The 23896-nt window shown below is 41.8% G+C and overlaps 1 protein-coding gene across 1 annotated transcript; it reads right to left on the bottom strand.

Annotated features, from left to right (window-relative positions):
- Positions 1 to 277: 277 nt before the first annotated feature.
- phc2b (polyhomeotic homolog 2b (Drosophila)) lies at positions 278 to 22154 on the bottom strand. Its single transcript, XM_061069125.1, has 15 exons — positions 22150 to 22154; positions 20945 to 21284; positions 18213 to 18374; positions 18000 to 18077; positions 17358 to 17519; positions 16382 to 16516; positions 15812 to 16106; positions 9326 to 9633; positions 8411 to 8744; positions 3428 to 3639; positions 2557 to 2686; positions 2077 to 2182; positions 1872 to 1986; positions 581 to 905; positions 278 to 460 (listed from the first exon to the last, which is right to left on the bottom strand). Exons 1-15 carry the CDS (start codon positions 22152 to 22154, stop codon positions 306 to 308), a joined length of 2862 nt encoding a protein of 953 aa, XP_060925108.1. The 3' UTR covers positions 278 to 305.
- Between the last annotated feature and the right edge of the window lie 1742 nt (positions 22155 to 23896).

Below are 23896 nucleotides of genomic sequence, written 5' to 3'. Positions count from 1 at the left end.
ATTAATGCATTGTAAATAGATGTGTTGTTGAAGTGCTCGTGGTGAAAACACCATCGGTTCCAGTTTCAACAGTCACATGGTTGTTAAACATGAGCGTGGAGAGAAGGCGAGGTCACAGTGCCGTCAGTGCTACATCCTCTGCCCTGTGCCAAGGTACTTACACGTGTACACACACACACACACACACACACACACACACACACACACACACACACACACACACACACACACACACACACACACACACACACACACACACACACACACACACAAGATGCACTGGGATCAATACACACACTTTACTGCTATGAGTCTTTAAGCATGTTGATGCGTGCAAAGATCTTGAGTGCAGGCCCCAGTTTAATGTTCATGGTGCTCATGAGGTGGTCTTCCTTCAACAGGAGCAGGGCCTGTCCATCGATCTCCTGAGACCGGAACTCGTCAGCGATCTCCTGACAACCTGCGTGAAGAGGAGGAAGAAAAACAGACTCGTGTCAATCACAGTCAAACAGGATTCATAGGCAAAAAGTGATTGATTCAGAATGTAAATCGTTTTGGATGCACTTCCCGCAAAACTGACCTTGCAGTGAACAAATGAACTCGTAAACTTCCTCCACGTTCCACCTGGTGGGGTCGTTGGGTAAGAAGCGCTGACAGAGTGACGGTGCATCTCTCCCAGCGCCGCCCTCCTGGTCCGAGGCTCTACTCTGCTGCCGGCGGACAGGGACCTGAGCCGGGGCCGGGGGCAGAGCCAGGGGTCCCGAGCTGGCTGCCGACAGGGGGGACGCCGGCTCCTCGTAGCTGGACATTTCAGAGCACGGGCTGGACTCCTCCTGACTGGGCTGCGAGGGATGAGGCGAGGACACGGAGCCGCCTTGAGTCTGCTGCGGACACGGGGACAGCTTCTGAAAAGGGAAACATTCAGGTTGGACTTCAGGGTTCTAGATTTAGAGAAAGTTAACGGCTCATCAGTAAAAACACTCCTGGGACATAATGTTAGTCACAGCAAAGATTATAAGGGGTAATAAGTAAGATTTATACTCTAGATGACTGCTATACCTGCAGGGAGAGGAGTGTTGGACTGAAACCAAAGCCTCAATGATTAATTTGCTTATAAAACTCTTCGATTGGTCCAAACATGACAAAAGCACCCCCCAACTGGATATTCTAGACCGAACCCTTGAGACATTACATAACTCGAAAAGCTTTGACTTGGAAAGATTGTCCTTAAGCCAAATAAATATTTTCCAGCAATAAATAGTGTTATGTTAGAGACTTTGGTATTTTAAGGGTAAGGGAAGAGCTGAAAGAAGTAGACGTTTTGTCAGAGAGCTAAAAAAATGATTAAATAACATGCGCAGGAGGCAGAAAATCTTAACCGACAGTTTCCCGTTTTTGATGGTCGCCAATAACGGTTGACAAGGATCGTAAAGCACGTAATGACCCTTTAAAGGCAGAGGGAGCTGATCAGGCACCGGCACAAATGATGCTTCAATTCATTAAAAGGCACCAGGCGTGAAGAGTGCAGGAGACAAAATGTGCAAGAGAGGCAGTATGTAATGGAGGTAAAGTGTTGATGAGGAAGTTTTACAGCGCAGAATGACTGTGACTGTGTCTGTGTGTGTGTGTGTGTGTGTGTGTGTGTGCGCGCGTGCGTGCGTGCGTGCGTGTGTGTTTGTACAGTTGTTATAGATCCTGGTCGGGACTTTAGATGAGATACAAACTTTGACAGGACCAAACATGGGGTCCCTCCGGTATCAAACTTCTTTTTGAAGGCACCAACTTGTATGTAAGGTTCTGGTTGTTATTATTATTATTAGGTAAAGTTGAGATATTTAGCTGTGATGGTTATGGTGTGTGTAGTTCTGTACCTGCTTCTTAGCCTCTACACTGGAACGACCCTGAGATCTTCTTCGCCAGCGGTTGGTTGGTTTACTCCTCTCTGGACGGAAGAGGCCTATCCGCTTCGTGCAGCCCACATTGTACCTGTTCACAAAGAGTCATTATAGTTTTCATTTACAGAAGGAGCAGCTGATGGTTTAACTAATAGCAAAATATATTAAAAAGGGGACTTGCCTCTTTGCACAAACCATGGAGCAGAATCTTTTGGAGGCCTTGAAGGTGTAGGCAAAGTCGACCCAGCCGCAGTATTCACACGTCAGCTTCGGCTCTGGTTCTTTGTCTGTGGAAGTGGAAACGATATATAACCATAAGACACACATGAATAGACAAGAGCCAGGCAGGAGTTAGGTGAAGAGAAGCAGGAGCATGAGATTACACTGAGACACAAAGAGGAGCAGAGAGTACAGCACCATCATCATTCATCCCAGAGGCTCCTGATCTTTGTCAGGTCTGTACCACCAGGCATTTCACTACATTAAGTTAACAACAGATGGGTATGCTGGCGATGCAGTCTCATTTTGAACATTTATAACCCTTAAAAGAACTGTAAATAAAATTGCCAAGGTCGGATCGGAGCACAAAGAATTTCTTCAGCACGCTCACAAACTGATATGCACACACACCGGTGTACTTGTCGGATTCTCTCTGGCTCACCTGGCTGGTCCATGTCCTCCGGCTCGGAGTCGGTGTTTGCTGCGTTGCTGGCTGGAGTTTGGTCGGGGTCGGAGGAGAGCTGATGATCCAGCTTCTTTGGGCTATCGATGAGAATTGGCAGACGCTCCACCTGGTGTAGAAAATATTTACAACTGTGAATGAACAACAAACAACAAACTCCAGGCTCTTTTCCTACCACACCATTCATACACTGCAGGTAAAGACATCAGGGGCAACATGAGGGTCCAGTATCTTGCCAAAATACACTTTGAAATGCAGACTGGAGGAGCCGGGGATCAAACCACCAAACTTCTGGTTAGTGGTCCTATAACTTTCTTGTAAAATACAGATGTTATGATCTTTCCTGCTGAATACTAAGTACATTATATCTGTTTGTTTGGCTCTTTATCTTTAGAGTCATTTACACGCAATGTCCAGGAGGAGGCACTGGGGTCAAAGTCTAGAACATTAAACATTACCATTAAACAAAATGTTTAGTTTAACTTTGTTGTTTCTTAGATATTATTGAGATGCGATGATGCAAAAGTCAATGACAGTTCTGAAGTTACAATGTACAAACAATAACTTGATATTCAAGGGAGACGACGAGGAATAAAGATGGATTTCGATGCCTTAAGGTAAATAGCTGAGAGACTTTGATGAAGCTCATTATACAAACACCTTCATCCATCTTCAGAGTTCTTACCCGACTATAACTAATGACTGAATCAAACTCAGGCTGCGAGCTACCACAGGTAACAGGCCTGTGTCTGCCTGCTGACAGCTCCCTGCAGGCATGTGCACTGAAGACAGGAGGCTTCAGGATGTTTATCACGTCTCTCTGCTGGCAGAACTGAGATCAGGTACTTACGCAGACCGGGAACGGCTCGGCGCCTTCCTGGATGACAAAGCCTTCGATGACATGTGTGAGGACCTGGGGCTTGACAATGGCCTGGGGCGGTTTGTTCTCCCCGTTGTGCGGCGCGCTGCCTGTCACGCTGGGCGCCTCGCTCTCATTTCCTGAGGTCATGGCTGGAGGTGGAGTCGCAGGTGCGGTGGACGGCTTCTTGGCCGAGCCCCCTCCTGACCGAGACATGAATAAAACACTGAGTGGTTAATATTTAAGAGCATGTCCTCTTTGAAGAATAGTCACTGCTGAGGTCAGTTGGAAATGAAATCATGGATAATTAGACAATTTATTATTGCTGTCATTTTGAAAAACAAATCCAAACATTTGATGTTTGTTGGCAAACAATCAATAACTTATTAAAGAAGTTTAATTACCAGCCTTTAGATAAATTGTCAGTTATTCTTTGAACAACAAATGAATACTCGGGCTGGGCGATAAACCCATATGACCATTCATTCAAACTTTTACCTTAATTGTGATTAATGAACGATTTAAGTCATTTAGAAAATATAAATTTTAGTTTTTTTTTTTTTTTTTTTTATACTTTATTTTTCGTTTTACATATGAGCATAAAACAACAAACAAGTAAACAAAAGAGGGCTAGGACACGACAGTACACACATTTGGAAGCAGGTATAAAGAAGTTAAGCATAGGTGCAGTACAAAATACAGATATTTCTCGCTTTTGATTGGAATGGCGCGAGATAGAATCAGGAGTCTTTATGTTTGTAGCGATCCCATTTTTTCCAGTATTCCTCTCCTTTATCCTTTTGAAGCCGCAGCACAAAAGTCAAATTCTCCATCGCCTGGATGGAGTTTATAATGTTTGTTAAGAGTCTCATGGTAGGAGGATTCTTCTGGAGCCAGCATTTAGTAATTGCTTTTTTACTTGCAACCATGAAAATCTTCATTAGGTATGTGTCTCCTTTACTGAGACCTTCAGGGAGTTCTCCAAGATATAAACAGCTAAAAGAAAAGTCAAATATTATGTCCAGAGTTTCCACAATTAACTCTCTCACTCCCCTCCAAAAAGGCAGAATACAAGGACAAGACCAAAAGACATGAACACAATCTGCAGAAATCCCACCACACTCCCTCCAGCAGGAGACCTGCGTACCGCTGAATTTTGATGTCTGGTTAGGGGTAATAAAAAATCTCATCAAATTCTTCCAACAGAAATCTCGCCAGAAATAAGAGTTTGTGGAAGTGGATTGATTTTTCCAAATTTGAAGCCACGTTTCTTCTGGAATTACTATATTAGCTTCTTTTTCCCAGCGTTGTCTAATATAATCTGTTGAGTTTTTATTCAATAAAGTAAAGCTTTTGTATAGTTTTCCAGTGATACCTTTAATACTTTTGGAATCATAAGCATCTATAAAAATTTGAATTATTTTCGAGGGTTCAGTTAAATTAGGGGTCTTTATTGTTTCCAGAAAAAAGTGGCGGATCTGTAAGTAACGATAAAAATCTTCTCCACCCAACTCATAAGATTTACGCAAATCCTCAAAAGATTTTAGGTTTCCGTTCTTTATTATCCTACAGAAGGAGGTGATTCCTCGCTTAGTCCATTGTTTGTACCTATGGTCCTGTAAAGCTGGAGGGAAGTGTGGATGGAACGCAGGCCAGCTCAACACTCCAATCTCTCTACAGAGCTGATATTTCTTTACTACATCTGACCACATCTTCAGAGAGAAACTAGTACAATGATTATGTAGCTGGTGAACATCCTTAACCCTGCCAGGGCAACCCAGAACTGACTGGATAGGTATTTCAATTAGAGATAGCTCAATATCTTTCCACCTAGCCTCATAAGATGGGTTACACCAACATACAAGATACCTCAGCTGAGCTGACAGATAGTAATCTTTAAGACAAGGGAGGGCCATGCCACCCCTCTCCCCCGGCTGTTGTAAAGTTGAGTATCTCACCCTTGGTCGTTTGTTGTTCCAAATAAATCTTGAAAAATGTTTATAAATTTTAGTTTTGATACATTTTAGGTTAATTGCTCAACACTAAACAAATCCAAACATCATATCATTTAAGTTTTTAAATGTGAGTATTTGCAGTTTTCCTCACAGGATTATAACCTGACTATAATTTGGGGTTTAAGCTGAATGTTGGGCAAAACATGACATTTAAAGATCATCGGAAGTCGGAGTCTGTAATGACCAATTGAAGGGTATTTTTGCACATTTTAGATCAAACAATTAATCAGCAGATTAATCATTAAAAATGCATTAAATCAATTATTATTTGTGATCCTAAATAAAAAACCGGTAAGATTTAAAAAGATAAGATGAGATGGTGAAGAACTACTCACTGTGGAGAAAGTTACATGTTGGTTAACTCACCTTTTAAAATTAGATTCTCACAGTCAACCAAACCTTTGACGAGGAACTTAGTTTTGAATTCATTTTATAATAATTGATTTGTCTTCTTATAGTCACACATTGAAGCATCGGGTACTAAACTAAACGTCACGTTAAATCATGCAAACTAACTACCCAACACGCAAACACTAGATCGTCCATATCCACAACAACACATTGTCCCTGCGTGAGTGACCCGCTGTCGGTCCCTGAACGCATCACGGACCCGAACAACTACAAAGCGAAAGTAAACACCCGCCATGCTTTGTCCTTTGAAAAGCCTGCAGCGCTGAATGAGAACAGTTTCCTTACCCCATCGACTTCCTCTGCGTTCAGACTGGGAGCACGTGCGGTTTGGTCTGAGCTGGTCTCTAACAACGCTCCCACAGACACACACACACAGACACACACACAGCGTGTAGTTTGGGTCTGATCGGGGGTTTCACGCTGCAGCAGCTTGGACCCAGGATCCGCCTCCTGTTTCCTCCCACAGCAGCTCGGAGCCTCCACAGGCTGCTGCTGCAGGACCACATGGTCCAACCATCAATCTTTATGACCCAGTCTCGAGAACCAGTTCACATATGACCACTCATCAAAGAGCCAGACCAGCCGAGACACTGCTGCAGGGGCGTAGCATAGATATCTGGGGCCCACACAGGGGGGGTCTCTGATATTCTTATACTTGAGTCCAAACATCCTGATTTTATGGCAATTACGACTAGAGTAGCCAAGGCTCAATAGTCCCTTCATTAAGTCAGATTAAATCCACTAGATCTGGATCTTCATTTGGAACAGCACCATAATGTACCCCTAAATATGTAAGAATTTCCCCCCAAAGATTCACACATCATCCTCTGAGAAATCAATGAAAATGTTGATAGACACTAACTCACAATGTTTAAGAAAGTGAAAAAAAAACTGAATCTGCACCAAAATGTAATGGCTTTTTCCCCAGACACATAACACACGTCTTCCACCAAGTTTGTGATAATCAGTAAAGTTGTTTTTGTGTAAAGCTGCAAATAAACAAACTGTCAAACAGATGGGAATTTAATTACCTTCTAAGCAGAGGTTATACATTTATACTTAATTATTATTACTTGAAATTTCACTTATATCAAACTTTAAATCAGACTCTTATGAGTCTGTGCAGTAGCGATTGTGTGAAGAGTTGCTATCTCAACCAATCAGAAGTCAGTCTTAGCCGTCAATCATGAACTTTCAGTTCTTTATCATTGCATCAAATAACAAATTAAAGCTTACTGGAAAAATACCCAAGTGAAAAAACCATCAGTGTGATTAAGAACTACCTAAATTGACAGGAACCAGGTGGGGTTTACAACTTGTACTGCAGCCAGCCACCAGAGAGGCTGTCAGTATGAATTTGCTGACTTAGTAAGTTCTGAACACTTAGCATTAATAAACAACACTGCAGAGGTGGAGACATCAATGAAACATGCAAAACAACTTCTGGTTCACAAAGTTTACTGCAGCTGTTGTAGAACTGAAACTGAAACCGCTATTTTTATATTTTGTGTCTCAGTGGGACAATCTCTCACAGCTCATTTGTGTGAATGGAGCCATTCTGACAGCTGTCATTCCTGGAGCAAACATCTGCATTTAGTGTCTGTTAGCATACAGCGCAGTTGACGTTTGACTCAACCAAACAACTTTTCTCTAGAGGCTCTTTCTTTCAACCACACATTTTTCTACAGTAAAAACACAAACTAACAGAAACTTTGTAGATTTACCGTCATCAGCCCCGGCAGACAGTGGATTACCAAAATAGTTTCCTGCTCTGGATCTGATAAGTGTTCCACACATCACACCCAACTCATTGCCCTTAAGGAGCAATTTGTGGTTTACTGAATGTTTCATTTTACAAGGAACACAGCATTAGTACTTATTTTTCAAGCAGTTTGGAGAAACATCACTGTAGAGACTCATCTATGACAACATTTACGAGACACAAGTACTCATTATGTGTTCAGCGAGAGGACTTTAGCTGCTGAACGATCATCCTCTGGCAGTACTAGTATTATAGTGCCAAACTGATGACAACAAAGTCAAATGTCTTATAAAGAACTGTTTTTCCATTATATCCAAATCATCTGGACGACACAACGTGCACAAGAAGAAGAAGAAGACAGTTCTGGAATTCAGACATAAAATATAAAAAGACAAAGTCCACAAAATGTCCAGTCCCAATTTTCCGGACATTTTCTGATGTGTTGCAAAAAAGTGCCCAGTAACATTTTTAGGTAACTCTTCATGCACAAATATTCCATTATCGGTATAAAAAAGTAAAAACAACAAGTGCTTGAATACAATTCATAAACCATCAGCATTGATTTTCCAATTCACTGAAGATTTCCAGAGTTGACCAAATCAATGAGAGCAGCGATATCGTTATAGATTCCATGTCAAGGTGACAAGTTCTGGTTAACGCAGATTTTAAACTGCCACCAGACTTATAGTCCCAGTGGCTAATTATTTAAAGAGTTTATTAACAAACACATTTAAGTGTTGCACAGGAAGTCAATTTGCAGGTTAGAAAAACATGCTGAATCATTACCTTGTTGCTGAACAGCTGGTGTAATGGTATCGACCTTGGGCTGCTCTACAGGCTTGGCAGGTTGTGATGGTACGGGGGCAGGTTGCTGCTGCTTCTGTTGTTGTTGTTGTTGTTGCTGCTGCAGTTGTTGTTGCTGCAGTTGTTGTTGTTGCTGCTGGTGCTGTAGGTGCTGTAGGTTCTGTAGGTTCTGTAGGTGCTGTAGATGTGGTTGGTGCTGTAGTTGTTGTTGTTGTTGTTGTTGTTGTTGTTGTTGTTGTGTGGACGGGGCCGGACACGTCTCTCTGACCACCAGTGAGGTTGGCTTGTCTTTATTGTCCTGAAGCAGCCGAGAAGCCTTCAATTGGAATTAGGAACAAAAGACAGAGGGGAAAAAACGTGAGAAAGACACATCAGAGGCCATTAAAGTGCTTTTAATGCCAGTGAGTCAAAAACTGAAAACCATTAGGTCTGGAAAACATCACACCAGTGGGAAAATATTTCAGCAGGAATTCAGAAGATCCCTTATTCACATGTGTGTCTTGGAATTGACATCGATACTGTGGGTGTTGTTGGAACAGTAGTTTTTTGTTTTTCTGGTTACCACATTCAAAATATTGAATTCAAGATTGGGAACGACACAAGAAGTCAGGATGTGAAGTAGCACAGAGAGTCACGCCTCATTAGAAACAAATGGAAGACAAAACTCATGAATCACATCCATTTCACAATCTAGGAAACAAGTAGAATGGATGATGTTTGGTAAATTACTGTGAGCGAGGGATTAAATCTCAGCTGAGAATTTACTTTTATTAGCCTGCATTAAAATGTGAAGGTTTTAAACAAAGCAAATTAACCAACGAAATATTAACTTTGCTTTTGATTAAGCTACAGTTACAAGAGCTTTTTCGTTGAAGATCATATTTCAAGTGTACTCACTGTTGGCTGTATTTGAAGGTTGATGGCGGTGAGCTGGACGGGCTGAGCTTTGGCATGGCTGAGGGAGGAGTGGAGGGCGTGGGGGCTGATGGTGGAGTGGAAGATGGTGGCCTGCTGGCTGGGCATGGAGGGCTGGTGTGGAGCCGGTTTGGGCAGCACAGGGACTGGGTGCTGCGACGGCTGAATGGAAGCCGTCTGCAGCAGCTGACCCGCCGTCTTCTGGGAACCAGGACTCTGATGGACGACAAACTGCTGCTGCTGCTGCTTGTGCTGCTGAACCAGGGACTGCGGCTGAATCTGGGTGTACGCTGGAACGAAAAAGACTGTGACACTTACAATATATAGAAATTATTCAAGCACCTAACTGCTGCCTCCACCATATATAAGTGTTTCCTTGATTCTAAATTACTGACACCTTCAATCCTCACTTGCCATTAGTGCATTGCATCAACAAATCCACAAATCCACAAAAGAGAGCTAGAGATGTTGTTGGAGAGGCAGATTATTATTTAATCGTATTTATCTAAGTCAATCGTGAATAATTATAGTAAAGACTGTGGCAAACATCATCTTTCCCCTCTTCTCAAAACATGAATATTTACCTCTTTCTTTATACAAAAAAAGGTTTTGGACTGTTGGTCAGACAAAACAAATTAAAGACACTCCCCTGGGTTTCACAGAAAATTGTTTTCAAATGTGGAAAGACATACTAATTGTCAGATCAATCAATAAGAAAATAAAGTTTCCAGCCTGATGTTTAAAAATGTATACGCAATTTGATCACATATAATTGTTTTCTATAAAGTAGTTTACAAATATCTTTGCTGCATTGAACTGTGAATTGCCGCAGACCATGAGAACCTAGTGTCTATCAGAGTCAGAGGCTCAGAATTAATGACAAATGTAGAGGTCTGTTGTTTTGTGGGCGTCTCTTCACCTTCCTGATGACAGGAGCCAATATTGAGTGCAGGTTGAAAGGTGTATTGTCGCGGCAGTTACAGTTTTGGCCTGAACATTACTCACAAATCGTTTCAAAACAGCCTGTCATCACCTGTCAGTGGTGTTGTGGGTAAAGAGACATCCTGAGCTCATAACCTGCCCCGGAGCCCACGACACAGAGCATCAATGTTGCATTGTGGGAGCATGTGTGAGTGGGCGAGTGTTCTGGCGAAGTAGCCCGAGGCTACTCAAACATTAGAAATGCCTCAGGAACTAACATGAGTAGCCAACAGTCCATGACACAGTCTGTATAGAGGTAATGTTGAGTCAGTGGGTCCCAGTCACTCAGTCTGCTGCTTCCCTCCTCTCCAACGACTGTACCAGGAGGCAATAAGAACTAACAGACTCAGACATGTTACTGAAATCCAAACAAGAAATGAGTTGTCCCTGCAGAGAAGAACTAGACGGTAGCTTCTGCTATATGAGCCGCATGAACATGGAGGTGTGTTTAGTAATGTTAATGAACCCCTCTCCAATAAATCCGAGAATGGAAAACTGCCAAGTACATCAGCATTTGTCTCAAATCCCCATGATCCTCACCCTCCTCCTCCTTCTCCTCCTCCTGTTCTTTTCATGATGTTTTGTGTGGGATAGGCTCCATCTGGTTTCAAAGTTTCCCTGCGAGAGACTAACCGCAGTCTGTGCTCTGCTGCGGAAAATGTGGATGTTTCAATCCAGCGGAGTTTGCATGTCATTAGTCCCTTAAACGCTACAGGATCGGGTGAAAACGGTTTTCTTTTTCACGTGGCGAGACACAGTGGAACCCACCAACAGAAAACTGGGTTAGCTATGGTGTACGCAGAAGATAATATTTACAGTGTTCAGAGCAGGGTGGATATACACATAAATTCTTGACTTTGGAAATGTTAGTTTGATGAGCCTATAGCTGAAACAATCAGTTTGTTTGATAAATTAAATGTATAATCAGCAACAATACTGAATCTTCATTCATTTTCGGTTATTCATCAATGTTGAAAATAAGCATTTATGGCCTGTGATGACAAATAGAACTGTTTTACTTGGTCTTTATCAGCAGATGCACTTGGTCGTCTTGTGCGTGCTGACAAAGACCAAGACTCCAAAATCCTGTCAACAGTTCTGTGCGCCTGCTGAGCAAAAAGGAGGTTTAAATATTTCATGTTGACCATGTTCATCATTTTCAGTGAGAACAAAGTAGAGAGGAGTCTAGTGGGATTGTCTCACTGTGGTAACAATTCATCCAATGGTATATGAGAGGTTTCAGTCTGGACCCACAGACTGACAAGGTTGACTCTGCAAGTCTTTACAATACACATGTCAAGTGAGGAGCCAATAAGATGAACGGTTCTCCAGCTATGCAAGCCACAAACAGACAAAAGACTAGAATTATTAAATAGATCAATATAATCTTGTGGAATATATGGCCCTAAAATTATAATAACTAACGAAGGCAAACCGCCAAGACTCAAAATACAACGATATTTGTTTTCTAATTGAATTGCAGAGCCCACAATGGAACTGTGCAGTTTTTTACATTCCCCAGCTCCAGTCTGTGCAAATGAAGGGGAATTCTGAATCAGTGCACACCGGATACAACAAGCCTATCCCATGAATCCTGACAACTTTCTCAAGGCCCTAATGAGGAACAGAGACAAGTCTTGGAGGAGGAGGTAGACAGGGGAATTCATTTTAACTGCTCTTCCCCCTCAAGGTCTTGGGATTAAGGACAGGAATGACTCAGGGCCCCCACACCCACACACATATATATACACACATGCAATCATACAATCTGCAGCTTGGCCTCCAAGTCCACTTACGCATGCATATATATATATATCCATTGGTGCAGAATTGTGCAATGCTCTGAGGTTGAGGACAGTATATGCTTTCTAATGAGTTCACAGCACCAGGCCCTGGAAAATCCCTGAGGTTCCACGCTCTCACGGGCTGCTGCTTTGGCTTAATTTCATAAAAGGCACATTCCAGCCTTAAACAATAGAGCGGCCTCAGGCCTCAGGCCATCTTTCCTCACTTCAATACAATTCATCAGATACATAATCAAATAGGAGACTTGCACTGACGGAATAATGGAAACATAACAGCCAGGTCGTCCTAAATTAAACCTATTTTACAAATAACTGAAGTAGAAGTTCAGAGCCTAAAGATGGGACAGAAATAAAAAGCAAGTAGAAAACCAATGTTGAACTTCATTGGTATTCCTCACAATCCTGGTCCTTCCAATCCTTTAAATGAAATAACAGAGTGGATATTTCAGAAGACTACAGACAAGGCTCAAACAAGGTGAATTATTTGCTCAGTGAAAAAGTTTTACATACATTTGAAGGCTGGGTTTTCATTTTGTTTAGAGGGTTACTTCAGCACTTGGTGTTTTGTTTCTCGAGGTTTTGTTTTGTCATCATATTCAAGTTAAACTGGCAACTGATGCCGTTACTAGAAGCTGCATAATATTGCCAAGACACAGGCATCGTGTTCAGACCTGCTCTTTAATCTGTGAGCATGGTTCTTTTGGGGGTTCCCTGCTGTGGTTTTTATAGTAAGGTGGCTTGTTTCTGCCAAGAGAAGGTGATCAAACACAGACTGCAACAAGCCAGATGGCCAAATGCTGGTATCCAGCCCAATTCCTATTATTGGAGAAAAAGCAACAGACTTCTAACGTTTGTTAAGTTTCACTGTTACAGAAGCATTGCTCCAAAATGAACTGTCGTGTATTGGATAGCAGGATGAAAACCAAATATAGCAAGTCGGTTAATCACACCTCCTCTTTGTTGCTGTCTCAGCTCGGGCCAGAACTGAGACTGTTGAGTCACGTTGAACACAAATAAAGAAAAGATGAGTTTGACTAACTGGTTTTGATGTTATAATTTTGTTTACCGATATGGTTAATATAAGGTTTGTTATGAAAAGTTATGAGCCTCCTTAATTATTCACCAGCATATTATCTGTTTATTAGTTTGTTTGTGTCTTCAGGCAGAAGAAGAGACTTAACTTCAGTCAAAGAAGTAATACGACATTGGAGAAAAAGAAAAAGCACGTAATTGTTAGCAAAATAAAATATTTCAAGCCTGTCAGAGTTACTTAATGACTGTATCACGTCTTATATCAATCGATTCACATCATTATAAATATCCTTACTTATTACTTTATCTTTGCTGCTGTTACACGGCAAGTTAAACCATAGTGAGGCTAAAAAAGGATGATCTTCTTAATGTCTTAGTCCACAATTGACCCAATGAATTTGAGCTTGACACAACTAATTTAGGGTAGAAAGCAAAAGTAATATAGCAAACTAGTACAATCAGTAAAAGGCTCTTTTCAGCAGTAATAAGTACATAAATATCATTGAAAAGAAAGAACATTAAAAGACTAATTAATTAGATTACTATTTATATCTACAGTCATTAAAGCCAAAGTTAGAGACGGGGTGTGAACTTATCAACCACCACCAACCACAACAGACTTCTATTAGCTGGAACAAGACACAGTTTTATTTACAATAGACAGTGAGGGCCCTGCAGAGACACATTTTCGGTGACTTCAGTGAAAGTGCATAATGACCCAGTCACAGTCAAGTTGGATCCATCAGACAGCCGTGTTGCTTCTGCTCTTCCTTTACCACAGTGTATTAACTCCCCAGCATCGCGTGTGCACACCTGTCCCTCATGGGCTGCTGCTATGGCAACTCATGTTAATTTTTTTTCGGTGTGCAGTCAGACTTTCTGCTTCCATCCTCCCTTTCATTTTATGTGAATCCATTACTGCAACAAAGCAGGACGCAGTTGTGCACCGGCACATTCGGATAATCCCCACCCCCGCCACTTTTCCAGACACATGCTCCAAAAAACACACGGGCACGCAAACCCATCTGAATAGGGAGACAAAAACAGCAGCATGCATGAACAGCGTATTCCAGTGTAAATAAGATTTACACTCATGTACACTCCACAGACAGTACATTCATACTTCATAACTTAAAGCTCACGAAGCGTCCACACTGTAAAGTATTTTGTCTTATCAAGACCCTCTGGAAGATGAGATAATGCATCTGAAGGGACTTATCCTACAGACACTCTGGACTTAATTTGACTTAATCAGCTTGTAGTGCTGGCATATCCACACAATTCACACAGTGCAAGGGAAGAGAAAAAAAATAACAGCTGCCAACTTCCAATTACACAGTAAGTGGTTTAGAGAGACTCTTGCATGGCATTGTGCCTTTCACAGCTTCTGGTTCAGCAGCCCCACTGTTTCAGACGCAACCCAACACACTTTCTTTAATACGCCTGGTTTCACCCCTTTACTGAATGACTGGGTTTGTGATGCAGGCCCCGACACGTCATACTCCCAAGCCAAGAGAAAGCTATTAAAAGTGCAAAGAGTAAAAACACGTCTTCTCATCTGAGCTTACTATAAACACGCGAGCACGTTTCTACTGTATATCCATCAGTGGATTGAAGCCTCACGTTTATTTAAAGGTTTAAAATGTACAAGAAGCAGCAGGCAGCAGGTGGAACACAATCTGGCAGCTAAATCTATCTGCCCACAATAAAAGCATTCCTATGGAACACTGAGTGTATTTGTATGTACAGAAATAACATGGACCTTCTAAAAAGGCAGCTGGTTTAAATTTAACATACCCATCATTTACTGTGTGGCCAGTGTGGCCTCTCTGTCAGAGACACGGACAAATACTGACAGGGGATGTACTGAACCTGGGCTGGCTTATGGGAAATTTGGAGACAAGTCACTAACTCTAGCTTGTTTGATCAAATGATCGATATTCAGGATTTCAAAAGTATGTTGTGAAATACCTGATTTATAAATGTGTATGAAATTTAAAAGGAAGTTAACCAAGCTATCAGTGTTTCTTTTTGATTTGGGTCACAAATTAGGTGTGAGAGAGTGTAAAAAATGTTCATGAAGTTAAAGGAAAGGTCAATAATAAATAATGAAATCCAAATGTTTAAGCTAACAAAGGATTTTTCTATTTCATGCCTCTATTTGCTTAAGGGGCTGAGAAAGTTTTTGTCACATTGACAATTCTATCAGATCTGTCAGCGACTGTCTGAAATAATGCTTAAGTTGTAGAGTGCATTTTTATTCAGGCGCCTGAGGTCTTTATGGGTTACTTGACCGAGCTATAAAATTAGAAATAAAAAGTGAAAAGTGCCTATTGCAATTTCCTACAGGCCAAAGTGATGTCTTCATGTTGTTTGTTTTGTCTGTTCTCTATCTTTTAAGATATAACAAGGGAGTAACTCTTCACAGGTTGGCTGCTGCAACTAGCAAATGTATCAACTCTAATATCCATAATAGTACTATTTATTATTATTGCTTTTACTCCTTAAAAAGTGATTCATTTTTCTGCAGAGGTCTGGGCCCTTTTGGTTTAGCTGTGGTGTCCTCTGCTTCATTGCTAAAAGGCCTCCATTGTACATACTCTACCACTATTTGAGCTTTTCAAGTAATGGGATTACAAGATTTTCTTACCTGGGGCAATGAGAGGCTGAGCACTAACAGCCGTCACACTGCGGCTCATGTTAATGGCTCGGACTTCTGTGACTGCTGCGCTCTCGCCCTTCTTCCCTCCTTCAGAGGAGCTGTCTAGGGAGCTGGTCCTCCCTCCTGCAGTGACCTGCATGCCCTGGTTAGGATTCTTGATGAGTGGGGTGGGCTGGATGGGCACAGGGCTCTGCTTCAGACTGAGAGCCTGCATGGTCTGAGTCTGAGAGGAAGACGTGGCCGCCCCCTGCTGGCCACGTATGGCAAGGTTCTGGGCCTGATTCTGGGCAGAAACATGGAGACAACTTTCACATTAGGTTAGGCTTTGGTTTTCCAGAATAATGATAGTGTTAATAGAAAAAAACAATACTACAATACTTTCAAACTGATAAATGTGTTAAAATATTTTAAACTTCCATTTTACATTCTCCACTATGATGCTCACCTCTGCATATACGATTATATTTACAAGAGGGTTCCAGTCCAGGACATAAACACTACATTTAAGAGAGTAATTCTAATTTTATCATAATAAGGAAAACAAAAAAAATCCCATACCTGTGAGGAAGCCTGTGAGGATCCGTCTGACTGGACAGCCGTCACGGTGGCTGTTGGGGTGAAGATCAGCTGAGGGGACAGAGGAACGGCCCGGCCGAGGCTCCTGGCCACCTGCACCAGGTTATTCTGCTGGGCCTGAAGGGAAAAGACCAAAAGGTAAAATTAATGAAAAAAACACAACAAAAGTGTCTTTAAACTGAATGTTCTGGAGTAATCATATACCTCCACTGTTTTGAACATCAAATGGTGAATGTGTGGAAAAACAATTAATTCAAAGAAATGTAAAATCTCTGTAGGGCCTAATTTCACACTAATTAAGGCATTAATTTAACCCGAGAAGGCTGCACCATGAATAAAAGCTATGACAATCTAACCTGACAAATGTGTTTTGCCGCCTTTCACAATGATCAAAGACACCCTATAATGCTGTGTACTCAGTTATAATGAGGAGGCAGGAGCAGTCTGTTTGTACTGGCAGCTGCATTATTTACAGCAAATTGAAACAAACAAGTTACCGACGACCAGCTGCACCAAAATAGACCAGCGGAGGGAAGTGAAGACTTTCAATTCATTCAGCAATTCTTCAAAAACGACAGGATATTAACCTACAGACAAGGTAACACATGTGACCTTGTCTGCAGGTCACGGGAAAGGGTTTCTGATCATTCATACATATTCAAGGACTTCTCCTCTGTGTTTGTAATGAGCCCTCTGGGGCCGGAGAGATCATCCTGAGCACCTACTCTGGTGGCAAGATGAACATAAAGCCCCAATTACCATGGCAGAAGATGTATGCATAACATTCATGCCAAAACACACCTATTCTGCAGAGAAGTTAATCTGAACCGGAGTATTCTGATTTATTTAAGTTGTGGGTGTGTGTTTGTGTGTGTGTTTTTTGTGTGTGTGCGCACTTGTGTTGATGCATATATGCAGGCTTATGTAAATGTGGCAGTTGCTACACCCCAGGTCTCACCATCTGTGCTCGCAGGTACATCTGTGCCTGGCTGGCCGTGAGTGTGGGGCTGGAGGAGCTGCCCAGCAGAACAGCCTGCTGGGAAATACTGGTGGGGGTGGAGCTGATGCTCTGGGCCCGGCTGATCAGCTGAGCTGCCGCCGGGGATGTGGTCAGGTTGATCTAATGGGGGGGCAGATGAGCAGGAAATTAATTAGTTTACACTTCTCTGTACATGTACAGATATGTATATCATCATACCAGTACCAGGGTTTCCACACTTTCTTTCACACCAAATTCAAAGACTTTTCAGCACCAATTACCTCAACACAAAATAGTCAACCATCACAAATTATTATAATAACACTAAGAGTCTTTATAAGTATGAATATCAATATAACATCAATTTCTATTTTTTCTATTTTCAAAAGGGTGTTCTGTGCTTTTTGTCAAATACACACAATTTCAAAGACCCAGCACATTTCACAACTTAATTTAATACAAAAACAGCAAAATATACAGAGCTGCAGCAGTCAGGGGCCCATATTGCTTTAAGTATCTTGGTGCTAAATCAACTTAGTTTCTTGATAATCTAATGAACAACTACAAGTTAAACTTAAGAGGCTCTTAGAGGACAGAGCCAACACTCAAAAGTGCACTTACCGTAGCCTGAGTAGATCCTGTTTGCTGAGATGAAGTGCCGTTCTGTGAAGAGCTTTGCCGCCCAGCTGCGATGCTGGCCTATTACAACATGAGAGCAGGAAATAGGTGTAAATGAGAGCGATAGCGATTCCTGAAACACATCTTACACCAAGTCAACAACTACAGTAATGATTATCTCCAACATAAATGACTTGTTCATGGTCAGTTACTGACTTGCTGTACAGCGGCCAGGCTCTGGAGCTGAGCGGTGCTGAGGCTGTGCTGTTGCTGGAAGGCAGCGGTTTGCAGCATCAGATGCTGCTGCTGGGCAGCGTACATCTGCTGCAGGTACTGTGCTGCTGTGTTGGGCTGTCTGTGTAGCGCCTGCTGAAACACCTGAATATAAAGACAGACAAACAAAGAGGTTTGAGTAATGCACTCTGCACAGAAAGGGGAGCCAAGACACAGAAAACGAAAAAGACAGAAATTCAGCTACACTGATACACAACATCTGTCCCAAATCCTGCATGAATAGGAAATGAACTGCATTCATAGAGCAGCTATTCCAGTCTCATCGACCACTCAAAGCACATTCACACATACTTCTGTATACAGAGCTTTTTCTGTCACACACCATTCATAGTACAGCCGTCGGGGGCAATTTGGGGTTCAGTATCTTGCCTAATGACACTGAGGAATGCTGACTGGAGGCGAGGATTGAACCACCGACCTTCCGGTTAGTGGACAACCCTCTCTTCCTCCTGAGCCCTGCATGAAATAACAATGCAGCCGTCAGAACCTAAAACGCTGTGTGACAAGTATACGTGTGTGTGTGATTTTGTGTGTGTGTGTTTGTGTGCGCATGTTACCTGCCTCTTTCCTACATTCCCAAATCACACGGCTGCTGCCAGCTATTCCCCCCCACAAACACAGCTGTGTACAACACTGTGTGAAATCATAACGTTGTATCTGCAGTCTATAAAACGTGCAACAGTATCATAAAAATATGCCGGTGGCCCCACAAGTGTCAAAGCAGAGAGAGCATGAAGTTAAATTACAGAGAGGGACAGTTAACACCAGGAAAGTGATGCTGGCATTCATAGCAAATACAGCATTTAACTAAAGACAAAAAGGGTTATGAGGCAAGGTGCTTTTTTATTTACGGGGAATGTGACCAAACTTGAAAAGCGAAACCTAACTAAGGACTGAGACATGATATACTGTCAGCTGCAATTAAGTGAAAAGGGTATCCTCCCAATAGTTAGGATCAGGGTCCAGTGAAATACTGCCTGCGTTTCCTTACGTGACATAACTGTATGGGATAATTTGAAAAATAGAAATCATAACTTTTTTAGTTATTGTATATATTTTAAACCATATGACCAGTTTTGTCTCCTTTATATAAAAGTATGATTTTTAGTGTAAAAGTAGCCTTTTTAGCCTATTTGGTTATCATGGTTCCAAAGGGTCCTTTGGAGCCTCCAAATGACATTTTTGGAAAACGCCTAGACATGCCCTTAGTAAAACATCTGTAAAATATTCATTTTCTGTGGTATTGTGTTCAATTTTGAACTTGGGCTAGTCAAGGCTTCATGCTAGGGTCCCATTATGTTTTCCATTTCATAAGTCCCAGCTAGAGTCATCAGCAGGCATCTGTTTACCAAAAATATTCAGGCGAAAATAAAAAGCTTCTACCTCACTGTGTGCCAACTATTAGTCAATGCCAGTAGCACTTAGAGTGATTCTGACTGTTGGGGGGGGAAAGTTCAGAATGTTACCTTTCAAAGAGACCAAGATCATGCATGTACTCCAAATGGTTCAAGAACAGCTTTCAATAACATGGGTGTCCTCAAACAGGCATTTTTAGGCGAATTTCAACCGACTCTTAAGAGGTTAACAAAACAGATTTAACAATTAGTTAATTCAATCAATTCATTGATCACCACAAACATAGGTCACTTTTAAGCATCACCTTTGTCACAGAGTTTTTAAATGGGAATTTATGATTAATATTTGTTATTATTTTACTGATGATTTATAGTTAAATTTAGGATGATTTGTTAACATCAGTCGATAAAATAATTAAAATCTGAATTTGTTGCGGTGTGTATTTACATGTATTTGCAGTAATGTTGCGAGACTGGCGAGATAAACACAATTGGAGTGTTTCAAAGGAGTTACACAAATACAATCTCAATCACGGTCAGCAACAAAAGTCTCAACAATTCTTTGACCAAAGTTTAACAAAGCTAAACCACTGGGAATAAATCCTCACCCTTCACCTCTGGAAGGGCCCTCTGCCTGGTTGCCAAGCAACCAGAAAGGATGTTGACCTGTGGTCTGTGGTGTCAGTGGACCATACAGACCCACATCTCTTGGAAGGAGGGTACAATTAGCAGGGATGCAACACATACATGCATTCAGCTCTCATTGGCCACAGATGACCAGCAGTCCCTTAAGCTCAGAGGGCTTTTTGCTGTCAATAGGGTCTGCCCTCTAACTGTCAGCAGGATGAGCGCGAGTAAAGGAGGGTGAGATGATACAAAAACCCTGCTGTCAAAGCATCAGCCCTTAAAGTTGAGAGGAACCTATTCAGGGAGAGTAATCCTCTGCAGAGGTTTATCCCAGGGTCAAAGGGTCAAGAGCACCAAAGGACTGAACGCATTCCTTCCTTCAACTTGAACAAATCCTGTGTTGTGACAGTTTGTTTGAGCTGCTGCGTCAGTATATTGATCAGAGAGAGAAGTGCCTTGTATTACATGAACTGCTCTGATGAGGAAATGCCCAGACTTCTATTGAAAGTTTTTTGTGCACCAACAGAGGGCAGTAGAGCAGAGGAAAGTGTGCTTCTTTATGTGCATCTCAATGTGAATGCGGCCTGAGTTTGTAGCTCACAGACAGACAGACAGACAGACAGACGCACGGACAGACAGACAGACAAACAATTGTATTCAAGCCAAGCTCACCTGCACTGTTTGTCGGTCAGGTATCCCACTGTACACAGATATCTGAGGCACTGTCTGTCTTCCTGTTGTTGTACTACCACCTGAACTACTGGTAGTAGTGTTACTAATACTGCTGCTATTATTAATACTACTACTGGCGGAAGTGGTAGAAGTAGTAGCAGTAGTGTTGGAGGTATTACTACTGCTGCTGGCAGCTGTGGTGGTGGAGGAGCTGGTGGTGGAGGAAGTGGCGGTCCCGGTGCTGTTAGCCGTGGAGGCAGGGGCCCCCGGCTCACTCTCCATGGTGCCCTCTGCTCTTCTCACCTTTGACCCCCGGCTCTTCTGAATGGCTCTCCTGTGCCTGGAAGAGAGAGAGAGAGAGACAGAGGGGAATGAGAAAAAGGACACACTATTTTTCTTCTTTATACCAAACCCAATTAATTTGTTTTTAGTCACAACACAACTGAAGATAAAATTCCCCTGTGCACACCATTTCAAGAACCACTTAACTTCAGGAAAATGTGACACATTAAATGTCAAGGAAGAAATTAATTACATCAGTTAATGAAATGTGAGCAGTGAAAATGTATATATTCATAACTACAGATAAGTTTATTCATTCCAGTATTTTTCCATCTTAAACAAATGCAAACAGTTATATGACAAAATGTTCTGCAACCAAAGGCACCGCTCCAAGTTCAATCAAAACATTAAGCAAGGTTAATCTCCTAGTGAGCAAAATAGCTCAATATACAGTTTCTGGGAATGTCAATAATGAAAAATATGTATTGTTATTACCAAAGCCTTAATTTACCATATGCTCTTTAATTGATCATTGTAAATGTATGCATTTAATCTAAAACTAAACAAAAAAAACTTAAATTACAGAAATTTGGTGACAGCCCTGACAACTTCATGGATGTGCTGTCTGCCCGTTCACCTCAACCAGCTCTGCCACACCACTCTAAACCAGTTATATTCCCAGTATAATCCATGTGAACACAGCTGTGAACACTACAGCAAGGATCAGAGGGGCATTCCACAAATCTGCAGAGCGACCTGAGCCTCAACTGGGAAACGACTAGTTCCTCTGAAGTCTGTTGTTTTAATGCATGACAGGAAAAAAACAGAAACCACATCTAAATTCAGGAGCCAGTATTAAACTACTCCTCTAGTAGCTTAAGATAACAGACACTAACTTTGAAACTCTACTCTTTGAGTCTGACCTCATTCTCAAAACAAAAGTGGGGCAAGGCAGAGTGAAGCTGGTTAGAGTAACACACAAAAATGCAATTTGGGAATCTAATGATATCCAATAAATTCAGCTTAAAAAGCGAGAGTAGCAGTAAACTTTATTACTGAACTGTATCTCAAGCAGTGGAGCTTTTAACGTAAACGAGAACATGCATATTTGATCAAAGCTCAATGCGAAGGGAAAAGAGGCTGTTACAAATACAAGCATATAAAAAACAGAACAAACATTATAGGCCTAATGATTTCTCAAAATCCTCTAATTAGGATTCCAGTCTATGTGTTTAGAAAAAAGAGCAATTCATTTATATAAAACAACATTAATCACATAAGCCATCTCTACTTCTCCATCCGTTTGTTCATGTCAATCATGGTCAAGGACAAAAAAAGCACAATGATTTAAGGCCCTTCCATAAAAGCCTTTTTAAGGGTTGGTCCCCTGGTGCTCCGTTATCCATTAGCACGGGAGAAACAAGGTCCAGAGCTCTCAGAGCAGATGAGACGGGGAGGAGCTCGGCATGAGAAGTGAGAAGAAGCGGATTGGAGAAGACAAAGCAAAAATTAAGTTGCGAAAAGGATATGAGGCAACTTCAGAAGTCTTTGATGAAGCTGAGCTCTCACAAAAAGAGATAAGAATAATATGTTTTAAAACAGATTGAGACGCTGGTGGTGTAGAGAAGAAGGAGGGACAAATGAGAGTGTGGGGAGGAGAATTCAAACGGCGTGACAGCTGAGGTAACAGAGCTGAAAAGAAAGGCCAAAACGGGCAGGATGGAATTTCTAGCCCTGAGGTTAGAGGTGTGCACATGAAGTTATTTGGGGGGGGGGGGTGGCTGGAGGGGAAAGAGCGGTTGTGAAGGTCGAGGGTTGGGTGAGGATGTTGAGGGTTTTAAATGGGCTTGAGTAAAGAGAGAGGGTGTGATGGAAGTAATTAAATAAGGAGCAATGCTGCCGCCATGCCGCAACTCTTAAGCTATTTCCTCCTCCTCATTATTCTTTTGAGCGGATTAGGGGCCAAAGCACAGCTCGACGGCCCACTTATGCTACAAAGCAGAATTGGAAACAAACTGCAACCTCACTAAACCATATGCTTTTCCTTAAAATGGCAGCTTGAAAGAACCTAAACAGCTTTAAAATGTCTAAGTAAACAAATTAGGCACCGAATGAACTAAATGACTTCAAAATGAAAACTTTAAATGATTCTTAAGAGAAACCATTAATTTTAATTAAATACATTAATTAAATTTAAATAAATACTATTTACTATAAATCTATTGGGCAAAAACACAAAAATAAATTTTAAAAAATCCCAACACAAGAAAACAAAGAGTGCTTGTCATGTCATTTCCCATCCACATATTTGTTTCTATGAAAAAGCTGATATCCAGATAAGGAAATAGTGGGTTTGTGGTTGTAAACAAAGCACAGCTGCTGCCAAAGCCTGCCTGCCTGTATGTATTCATTAGCCTACATCCCAGTCTGCTTCCCATTGCCTCCCTGCGTCTGTAGATGAGAGGGAATCCCCTCTGGTAATAATGCCTTCAGTTCAGCCCCAGTCATTCTGAGAGGAGTCACTCATCCATCAGTGAACGGGGTATGATGGAGAACCCCCCACCCCCATACACACACACACACTCTGGTTTTTAACCCTACATCCAGCCTTGAGCCGATACCAGGAAAACCTGGTACCCATGAGAAGTGTCAGAGCCAATGTGTATGAGA

This window comes from Limanda limanda, chromosome 4 (assembly GCF_963576545.1).
Source record: "Limanda limanda chromosome 4, fLimLim1.1, whole genome shotgun sequence".
In the NCBI taxonomy this organism is placed as follows: Eukaryota; Metazoa; Chordata; class Actinopteri; order Pleuronectiformes; family Pleuronectidae; genus Limanda; species Limanda limanda.
This window is presented reverse-complemented; position numbering and strand designations above follow the sequence as displayed.